The sequence below is a fragment of the Spermophilus citellus genome, assembly GCF_964194105.1.
Source record: "Spermophilus citellus genome assembly, chromosome: 10".
In the NCBI taxonomy this organism is placed as follows: Eukaryota; Metazoa; Chordata; class Mammalia; order Rodentia; family Sciuridae; genus Spermophilus; species Spermophilus citellus.
The window spans coordinates 32,027,296-32,038,468 of record NC_138197.1 but is presented as its reverse complement, the minus strand read 5'-3'; the positions used below and the strand labels follow the sequence as shown (position 1 = coordinate 32,038,468).

General features: G+C 46.9%; 1 protein-coding gene across 1 annotated transcript; it reads left to right on the top strand.

Annotated features, from left to right (window-relative positions):
• Nucleotides 1–583: 583 nt before the first annotated feature.
• Nucleotides 584–10,910, top strand: C1R (complement C1r). Its single transcript, XM_081310377.1, has 11 exons — nucleotides 584–717; nucleotides 1,409–1,637; nucleotides 2,776–2,968; nucleotides 3,290–3,436; nucleotides 3,542–3,738; nucleotides 4,022–4,169; nucleotides 4,387–4,508; nucleotides 6,363–6,441; nucleotides 6,801–6,956; nucleotides 9,498–9,572; nucleotides 10,038–10,910. Coding segments are annotated over exons 1-11 (2,118 nt in total). The 5' UTR covers nucleotides 584–715; the 3' UTR covers nucleotides 10,808–10,910.
• Nucleotides 10,911–11,173: the final 263 nt, after the last annotated feature.

The following is an 11,173-nucleotide window of genomic DNA, read 5'->3' as shown; positions in this document are numbered from 1 at the left end:
GGTCAATAGAAAAGAACAGACTTTTTGGTGATGCATCTGTAATCCCAGCTACTCAGGAGGCTGAGGCAGGAGGATTGTACGTTCCAGACCAGTCTGATCAAATTAGCGAGACCCTGTCTCAAAATAAGATTTTAAAAAGGGACTGAGGTTGTAGCTTAGTGATAAAGCACTTGCCTAGTATGCATAAGGCCTTGGATTCAATCCCCAGTCTTGAAAAAAGAAAAGGAAGGAAGGAAGAAAGGAAGGAAGCAAAGAGGCAGCCCCCAAAAAGGAGTCCCCAACAGTCTGTGATTCCCTGATTGCCTGTTCAATAGGAATTTTGAAAATACAGCAGAAGCTCCTAGGAAAGTCTTTGAAGAAATATTGATCAGATTTAGAAACTGAAGTGTCTGAAGTTCCAACCAAAGTCTTCCTGATCCTTAAAAATTCAGATCCACCTCCCTCCACAGCTCTTCCCCAAATATACCAGCAGGTGGCGCCACTACCAGGGATTTCAAAACCAAAACCAAACAAAGTGGAAACTCAGATTTTTTTTTTTTTTGATTATGCAAATAGTTCATTCCCTACAACATTCCTCCGGGAATGGTCCCCCCTCCACCTCCCAATCATTCCCTCCCCCTTCCCTCCTCTGCACAACTGCTGTCTCCCTCAACACACAGTGCATCAAGACGCTGTCAGGAGAGCTGAGGACCCAAACACAAACGGGCCTTGAGAAATGTGAGTAAGGCTAATGGGCACCAAGTTGGGAGGGAGAAGCTTGGGCATAGGAGGCAAGCCTGTATCCAGATTTATTCAGGGAGACAGAAACACCCTTCCCCACTTGTATACCTCATCTATCCCAATGCACACATGCATGTACACACATGAACACATACCCTTATCCCTCCTCCAGAGGACCAGAGGAGTCCTTACGTTTGTAAGCCAATATGATCTTCCCCTTCTTTTGTTTCTGGGATCATTGAGATCTTCCCAGGAGGAGGATCCCCCATGTGTGTTTCTCAGACTCCATGAAGGGTTTCTCCCAGAGGCCTTTGCTGAACCTTTGGGAGTCCTTTAAGAGAGCCATGTTTGGAAACTCACACCCTCAATTGACTGGTCCCAAGCCAGCCTTATTCCGGGAAGAGAAGGGGATGGAGGGGGCAGGGCAGGGGAGAAGGCTGGGGAGGGAGCACGATGAGAATGTGGTGACCTCTGGACTGGACACTGCCCTGGGAGGGATGCAACAGCTACCAAGGCCAGGGCCCCTGCCCCACCCACCCCACCAAGAGCATCTCTATTAGGTCTAGAAATGGACAGAGGGGATAAGGCAGAGAAATATGGCCATCCTGTCCCCCACCCCAGCCAATGCCTAAATAGCAAGGGTGCTGCACCCCTCCACCTCCACAGACACCCTTTTCCTTTTTGGCAGGTGGCTCTTCTTCCTCTTGGTGTCAGCCCTGTTCTGCAGGGCAGGAGTCTCCACCCCCATCCCTCAGAAGCTTTTTGGGGAAGTTACTTCCCCTCTGTACCCCAAGCCTTACCCCAACAACTTTGAGACAACCACTGTGATCACAGTCCCCAAGGGATACAGAGTGAAACTCGTCTTCTGGCATTTTGACGTGGAGCCTTCTGAAGGCTGTTTCTATGACTATGTCAAGGTAGGAGTCAGATTGGGAGGGCAGAGGGGGGAAGGTCCTAGCCCCTTCTGGATGCTCAGGCTTGTGCCTTAACCACCCTGGACAGCATGCCCACCCCCAACACCACCCCAGCCCTGTAAGAGCAGGTGCCAAGTGGAGTTCTGCAAACCAGGTGATTCTGTAGATGGGGTACCCACAGGTGGTAAAGTCCTCAGAGCCACAGCCCCATTCTCAGGAGGTTCAGTCTACAAGAGTCAGACAAACCTCCAATCTGCCGACTAGCTAGTAGTCTTTGGGAAACAGCCATGTCTCAGCTTCCCTTCTCATGGAGGATATCTCCATGGCTGCCTGCCTCATCAACGTGAGAAAAAGAAATGTGTGTATGAGTACAGCCTTCAGCAAGGATGGTGGACTCAGTTCCCTCATCTCTGTAACCAAGGGGGTTTCCTTCCCAGTCCTGTCTTTCTATTTCCAGCAAAAATAAGATTCCGGATTCAAGCAAAGCCCGTGAATTTCCTCTAACTACCATTTCCAGGTGACAGCCTGAAGGATATGAGAGAAAAACATGAAAATGGTGCCTCTTCCTAGTACAGAGGACTTGGCAAGACTGCAAGGGAGGGAAGGGTTGGTGGCAGTGACAGTGAGGCACGTCTCCTGCCTTTGAGAGGTTGGAAAATCAGCTAAGGCTGGTGAGCCCCAGGAGCTTGTATTCAACTGGGTATATCCAGAGGGTGTGAATGGCCTGAATAAGATGAGGTGAAATAAGAAGACAGAAAGTAAAGACCAGTTTAGGCTCTAGGAATGAGGGAATGATAAAGGCTGGGCAGAGGTGACCAGGATTCCAGTGGAAGAAGGGCACAGGAAGTGGTGGGAATGAAGAGAGACCTGCAATCCACTGGGGGAGCATAAAACAGGAGAAGTGAGGTAGTAGGCACAAGAGGACATGCAAAGAGTTAGTCACAGAGAGACTCAGGCAGATACATGAACATCAGTCACCTGGGACATTGCAGCAGCCAGAGCCCAGCAAGCAGTGACCAGCTGGAGCCATTGTGGGGCATGGTTCTCTCTGGGGCGAGAGAGGAGGACTTTCCCCAACCTGTCACATGGGAAGCAATTCCTCCACAGGGCTTCTTCCTACCCCATGTCCTTCCTCCACCAGGTCTCCGCTGATAAGAAAGATCTGGGGAGGTTCTGTGGGCAGCTGGGGTCTGCACTGGGCAACCCCCCAGGGAAGAAAGAATTTTTGTCCCAAGGGACCAAGATGCTGCTGACTTTCCACACAGACTTTTCCAATGAGGAGAATGGGACCATCATGTTCTACAAGGGCTTCCTGGCCTACTATCACGCTGTGGGTGAGTGGCCTGAGGGAGTCCTTGATTCTGGCCTCAGCCACGTTGAATGGGGGATAGAAAAAAGGAATCTTGAATTCCAAGGAGCCAAAAGCCTGGCTTTCCTTGTTCTTCCTTCAAGAGAGCTTTATTCAAAAGAGGCCTGTCAACCTGGGCTCTGTTCCTATTGGGCAATTCCTATAAAGCATTAGAAAGACCTGGAGGTCCAGGTGGTCAGAAACTGACTATATCTCTAGGCCCCTGGTGACTGACCTCTCTAAGACCAAAGCCACTGCAGAGGTCTCCCAGCAGAAATTCAACTCTTCTTTCTGGAATCTCTTCCAGACCTCGATGAATGTGCTTCCCAGCACAACTCAGCAGAGGAGGTCTCCCAGCCCCAGTGCCAGCACCTATGTCACAACTACATTGGCGGCTACTTCTGTTCCTGCCATCCAGGCTATGAGCTTCAGAAGGATGGGCATTCCTGCCAAGGTAAACTGAGGTGGGCACGGGAGGGAGACAGGGAGACAGGGACAGAGCAGGAGCTTGCTCCACCCCAAGAGACCCTGGTGACCCCTTCTGGCTCTGATCTCACAGCCGAGTGCAGCAGTGGGCTGTACACAGAGCCATCCGGCTACATCTCTAGCCTGGAGTACCCCCGGCCCTACCCCCCTGAGCTGCGCTGCAACTACAGCATCCGGGTAGAACGGGGCCTCACCCTTCACATCAAGTTCCTGGAGCCTTTTGAAATTGACGACCACCAGCAAGTGCACTGTCCCTATGACCAGCTCCAGGTACAGCTCCCTACCCCATTGAAAGACCCCTTCCTCTCCCCATATCCACTTGGCTCTTCTTGTCCCATTATGCTCCTGGATCCTCTGGCAAAGAGGGAGGGATGACCAGCACCTTACAAAGGCTGGGTAGGTTCCCACAAATCTGGAAGTGACCTTCAGCTGAAAATATACACAAGGCAAGATTCCACCACCACCACCTCCCTGGTCACCAGGCTCACACCCAGGCATCCCTGTCTAAAAAATGTCCTAGCTGGAGAGATAACCCTCCCTCCTCCCCCATCAGATCTATGCTAATGGAAAGAACTTGGGCGAGTTCTGTGGGAACCAAAGACCTCCTGACCTTGACACCAGCAGCAATGCCGTGGATCTGCTGTTCTTCACGGATGAGTCGGGGGACAGCAGGGGCTGGAAGCTGCACTATACCACTGACAGTAAGCTTCCTAGACTGCAGCCAGAGTTCAGTGTAGAGCTTATGCTTAGCATGCAGAAAGCCCTGGGTTCCAACACAAGCACCAAATAAATAAATAAACAAAAAATGAAAATAAGCTTCACGGGGACCTCCCTTGCTGGCCAGCAATGGGGAGAGAGAGTGGGGAGAAAGAAAATCAAGTGGCTCTAAAATAACCATGCCACTGGTCTCCTCAACAGTTATCAAGTGTCCCCAGCCCAAGCCCCTGGATGAGTTCACCATCATCCAAAAACTGCAGCCTCAGTACCAGTTCCGCGACTACTTCATCGCCACTTGCAAACAAGGCTACCAGCTCGTGGAGGTAAGAGCCTCAGGCTGAGGAGAGAAAGCCAATCCAGCGTCTCAGGAGGATTCCAACGGGTAGGTCCACAGCAGCCCTAGACTCACACACAACTGGAATCATCAAGCTTTGAGCTGGAGAGTCACCTGATCTACCAGCTCTCACACTTGACTGCACTCAAGAGAGTTTTTAAAATACCAATGTTGGGTCCCCCACAAGAGACTCTTGATTCCATGAGTCTATAGTGCACCCTGGTTATTAGGATTATTTAAATCCACCCAAGGTGATCTAATAAGCAGACAAGTTTAAGGACCAGTGATCTAGTCCGATAACTCTTGGCAGAAAAAGCAGGGTAGAGATGTGGTGACTTATTTAGCATCACGTAATGATTTGGTACAGTAGGGATTGGGACCCAAATCTCCTACTCCTGCTCCAGAGCTCTTTTCTGCATATTGATGGTTTCATCCCAGGCCCACTGACCTGTCCTCAGCTTTGCAGACTCAAGATAGAATATGGTTTTGTCGATGGGCCATTATCACAAAAACTTGTGTTACTTTTTAAAAATAAACAATTGGCAAGGAATGGTGGTGCCAGTAATCTCAGTGACTCAGGAGGCTGAAGCAGGAGGATTGCAGGTTCAAAGCCAGCCTCAGCAACTTAGCAAGGCCCTTAGCGACTTAGCAAGACTGTTTCAAAATGAAAAATAAAAAGGGCTGAGGATGTAGCTAAGTGGTTAAGCAATCCTGGGTTCAATTCCTGGTACCCAAAATAATAATAAATGAAATGAAATGAAATCTAAAACTGGCTGGGCATAGTGGCCCACACCTGTAATCCCAACAAATCAGGAGGCTAAGGCAGGAGGATCACAAGTTTAAGGCCAGCCTTAGCAACTTAACAAGACTCTCAGCAACTCAACAACACCCTGTATCAAAATTTAAAAATTTAAAAAAGGACTGGGGAGGTAAGTTCAGTGGTTAAGTGCCCCCAGGTTCAATCCCCAATATCAAAATAAATAAAAATTAAAAAGTGCTAGAGGGGCTCGGGTTGTGGCTCAGTGGTAGAGTGCTTACCTTGCATGTGTGAAGCACTGGGTTCAATTCTCAGCACCGCATATAAAGAAATAAAATAAAGGCCCATCAACAATTATATATAATTATTTATATATATATATATAAATATATAATTATATATAATTAATTATATATATATATATATATATATATATATATATATGCTGGAGTTATAGCTCAGTGGTAGAGTGCTGGCCTCATACATGTGAGGCACTGGGTTCAATTCCTAGCACCACATATAAATAAGCAAATAAAATAAAAGTACATCAACAACTAAAAAATAAAAAAAAATTTAAAAAGAGCTGGAAATGTAGCTCAATAGTAGATTCAATTCCCAGTGATCAAAGAAAGGAAAGAAATACTATAATCTGGGAAAGAAAATGTGATACAGGGAATTCCAGGGAGAGAGAAGCATTGATTTACTCTAAGGCGAAGTTTTTTTCTTTCAATACAAAAACTCATCCTGACTTGTGGGTTTTATTGTTTGTTTTCTTGTTTTGAAATTTTAAATCGTAGGGTTTAGTGAGAACAGGCAAGAGTCTGGAGGGAAGCTTATTAGGTCCAACTTTCTGCTTTGTGAGTCGGTATACCATCTGTGGCTCTGGACTGAGAGGTCTGGCTAGTGAGAAATTACAGTCTGAAAAGTAGTAGTTTTGAAGAAGGCAGGAGGCCATGATGGGCCCTAGTGGGGGAGCCCAGGTCTGAGAGCTCAAAAGCCGACTTGAAACTCCCTACTGCTCCTTGTGGGGAAGGACAGCTGCCTGTCTCCTGGTACTAACAGCACCTCTCACCTTTGCTCAAACAGGGGAACCAGGCACTGCTGTCCTTCACAGCTGTCTGCCAGGATGATGGCACATGGCATCGTGCCATGCCCACGTGCAAGAGTAAGTCACAATTCAGGGGTGTGTCTTCCATTGGGGACCTCCCAGCTTTGGGGACCTGAGCTGAGAAGGAAAGAGAGGGTACAGGCTAAGCTCTCTCCAAGAGCCCCTCCCCGTGACTTGCTCTTTGAAGCTTATGGCCCATCTTAGGAACCACTCAGCCCCATCTCCTCAAGATCAATGGCCTCTACCAGAACCAAATTTCACCCCATCCAACTCCTGTCCTTTGCAAGTGCCCTCCTCACTGACTGTATTTATCTAAGTTTCTCACTCTGTTCTGCAGGCAGACAACTTACATTCCCCCTGCTGAAGCTCCAGGGCAGTCATTCTCAGTTCTCACACAATCTTGTGTTCTCCCCTAGTCAAGGATTGTGGGCAGCCCCGAAGCCTGTCTAATGGGGACTTCAATTACATCACCAAAAGTGGGGTGAACACCTATGAGGCCCAAATCCAGTACTACTGCCATGAGCCATATTATAAGATGCAGACCAGACCTGGCAGCAACGAGAACGCACGAGGTAGGAACTGAGGCCAATGACAGTCCTCTCTCCTTTACATCTTCTTGGGATGTCTGAGATATCTTCCTGTGGAATCCCAGGGAATGTATGCTAACATATCTTCCCAGGACACTGGCTTCTCCTGAAATTACAATCCGAAAAGTCTATGAGAGAGAGAGAGAGAGAGAGAGAGAATTTTTTTCTTTAATGTTTATTTTTTAGTTTTCGGCGGACACAACGTCTTTGCTTGTATGTGGTGCTGAGGATCGAACCCAGGCCACGTGCATGCCAGGCGAGCCTGCTACCTTGAGCCACATCCCCAGCCCCGAAAAGTCTATTAGTTTTTAAGAAGGTGGTACCTGAGCTGATGCAAAGAGAAAGATTTGAACCTCATAAACTGTCGTTTCCTTTTCACCACCACTACTATCATCACCACAGTCACTATCACTACTTGTAACAACACTATCATCACCACCAACAGCACCAACACTAGCACAGACACCACCATAACCATTATTGCTAACAATACCAATACCATCCTTACCAACAATAACATCACCACCACCACCATCGCCACCAACATCATTACCATCACCACCATTACCAGCACCAAGGGTATCCATACCATCACTACCAATGCCAAAACCACAATCACCACCATCACCATTATTACCAGCAACATCATTGCCACAATCATCATTATTACCATCACTACGAAAACCAATACACACACCACCATCACCATCACCATACCAATACTCCCGTCATCAACACCACCAACACCACCAGTACCATTACCAATACCACCATTGTCAATACCAATTCCACCATCACCACCAACACTACCATTACCATCATCATCACCACTGTGACCACCATTACCATCACCACCACTACATTTTCAGTGAGACTTGCCCCTCCATTCTTCCCATCCAGGGTGAATATTGTGATATTTTTCATTTAGGTTTACTTAATGACTCTCAAAATCAACTATGGGTATCTTGAAAACTTAAAAAAAAATCAAGGTTGGAGGTATAGCTCAATGGTAAAGCACTTGCCTACATGTGTGAAGGAGCTGGACGAAGTGGTGCACGCCTATAATCCCAGCAGCTCGGGAGGCTGAGACAAGACGATTGCAAGTTCAAAGCCAGCATCAGCCAAAGTGAGGCACTAAGCAACTCAGTGAGACTCTGTCTCTAAATAAAATACAAAATAGGGCTGGGGATGTGGCTCAGTGGTCGAGTGCCCCCATGTTCAATCGTTGGTATTAAAAAAAAAATATGAGGGGCCCTGAGTTTCATCCCCAGCACTGTAAAAAAAAAAGAAAAAAAAGCTAGGTTATGTATGATATGCATTAAGAGATGGGCTTTGGAGTCAGACATCTCTCCCTATTCATGTTAGTTCTGGTGCTTAGAAATTCTGTGATCCTGCTAAGCATAGTGGTGTACTTCTATGATCGATCCCAGAGACTTCAGAGGCTGAAATAGGAGGATCACAAGTTTAAGGCAAGCCTCAACAATTTAATGAGACCCTAAACAACTTAGTGAAACCATGTTTCAAAATAAAATATTAAAAGGGTTAGAGATGCAGCTCTGTGGTAAATCATTCCTAGGTTCTATCCCCAATACCAATAAATAAATAAAAGAATATTTTGACCTTGTGCAAATTATTTAAACTCAGTTTCCACATCTGTATAAATTGAAGATAATATGTACCTGAAAGTATCACTGGTGGCACATAAATGAGATAATGCAGACAAAATGCTTAGCCAAAAGCATGGTACATTGTCAACAAGCAAAAAAAGTAGCTAATGCTGGGCAAGTGGCACACACCTGTAATCCCAGTAGCTAGTGAAGCTGAGGCAGGAGGATCATGAGTTCAAAGCCAGCTTCAGCAAATCGAGGTGCTAAGCAATTCAGTGATACCCTGTCTCTAAATAAAATGCAAAATAGGGCTAGGGTTGTGACTTAGTATTTGAGTGCCCCTGAGTTCAATTCCAGAACCAAAAAAAAAAAAAAAAAAAGTAGCTACCATAATTATGTGCAATCCCACTACCAAGATGTGTCACTAACTGGGCATGGTGGCACATGCCTGTAATTCCAGAGGCTGAGGCAGGATAAGTTAGAGGCCAGCCTTAGCAATTTAGCAAGGTCCTAAGCAACTTAGTGAAACCCTGTCTTCAAGTAAAAAATACAAAAGGATGGGGACGTAGCTCAGTGGTTAAGTACCCCTGGATTCAATCCCCAGTACCAAAAAAAAAAAAAAAAAAAAAAAAGCCTCACCAATAAGATTTGGATATATTTCTTTGGTTTTATGACTACTTGCACAAATAGGCCTCACATTAGACATGTAGTTAAGTACTCTAATTTTTTTCCACTTGACCTTAAAACAAAAATATATGTAAGAGCCTCTTAACATTTTCGATATTTTATCCTTATATATTTGAACAGTTTAACTTTCATCCTCATCTGTGTTGGTTCCTTATCTCCCATCTCCCTATAACAACATAGTCAGTGCTCACTGGCTTCTGCAACCTGGCTTTCTTACCCTTCCCACCCTCAGGGTTGTACACCTGCACAGCCCAGGGCATCTGGAAGAATGAACAGGAAGGAGAGAAAATCCCTCGGTGTTTGCCAGGTGCGTGGAAACCCTCTGGGGCCATCCTTGATATCTAAAGCAGCCCTGCCCGACCCCAGAAGAAGCATGGCACAGAGAAAGGAGACCCGAGTGAGGAGAGAGATACTTTAGCTGGAAGTAAAAAACCAGAGATGAGGAGTAAGGGCAAAGGAGAATAATACAGAGACGAGGAGGAATGTACTAGGAGAAAATAAGAGAGGCACAGAGAACTGGACCCAGTCCTGATGCGCTAGCATTTTCACCGATGGGAAATCAGGGAATAAATATAAGAGAAATCCCAGGAAGAAATAAACAAGAAGAGGAGAAACTGCCCACAAGAGGTCCAAGAACAGGGCGTAGGAAGAGAGGAGAAAGAAAATGGGCAAGAATCAAACAGAAGGGAGGAGGGGAACTGACTGGCCACAGGAGGGAGGCGGGGGCAGGCCCCGGGCTGACTGGTCTTGTCCTCCTGTCTCTCTTCTCTAGTGTGTGGGAAGCCCGTCAACCCTGTGCAACAGAAGCAGCGCATCATTGGAGGGCAAAAAGCGCAGCTGGGCAACTTCCCCTGGCAGGCGTACACCGTCATCTACGGGCGAGGGGGCGGGGCCCTGCTGGGGGACCGCTGGATCCTCACAGCTGCCCACACTCTCTTCCCCAAGGACCACAACGCACAGGAAAATGTCACCAAGGATGTGTTCCTGGGCCACACCAATGTGGAGGAGATCCAGAAATTGGGAAATCACCCTGTCCACAGGGTCATCGTCCACCCAGACTATCGTCAGGACGAGTCCCACAGTTTTGAGGGGGACATTGCCCTGCTGGAGCTTGAAAACAGTGTCACCCTGGGCCCCAACATCCTCCCCATCTGCCTCCCTGACAATGAGACCTTCTATGATAAAGGTCTCATGGGCTATGTCAGTGGCTTTGGGATAACAGAGGAGAGGATTGCTAACGACCTCAGGTTTGTCCGCTTACCTGTAGCTGATCGAAAGGCCTGTGAGAGGTGGCTCCGGGAAAAACAGAGTAACGATGTGTTTTCCCAAAACATGTTCTGTACGGGGGACCCATCTCTAAAGCAGGATGCCTGCCAGGGGGACAGCGGAGGTGTTTTTGCAGTGAGGGACCCCAACAGCGATCGCTGGGTGGCTACAGGCATCGTATCCTGGGGCATCGGATGCAGTAAAGGATATGGCTTCTACACCAAACTACTCAGTTATGTGGACTGGATCAAGAAAGAGATTGGGGAGGATGTCTGAGCCTAGATTTCAGTAGGCCAGAATCCAGAGAGCAGTAAAACATAGTAATCTGACCAGTAGATCACCACTAAGAACCCACATTAAAATCGCTGATGCAGAAAGACACTGTGAAACTCTCTATTTCTAATTGTATTGTCTGTTTGTTTTTGTTTTCGTATTGCCTTTTGGTTTTAGTTTTGGCTTTTTGCTGTGCTGGAGATCAAACCCAGAACCTCAAGGGTACAAAGTACATGCTCCATCACAAAGCTACATCCCATCCCATAAATTCTCTACTTTATAGTACCAACCACATTCTTTACCTGAAACAAATCAAAGATGCCTTTCATTTGTCCAAGGATTACAGAATATATACTTATTAATCTCTAC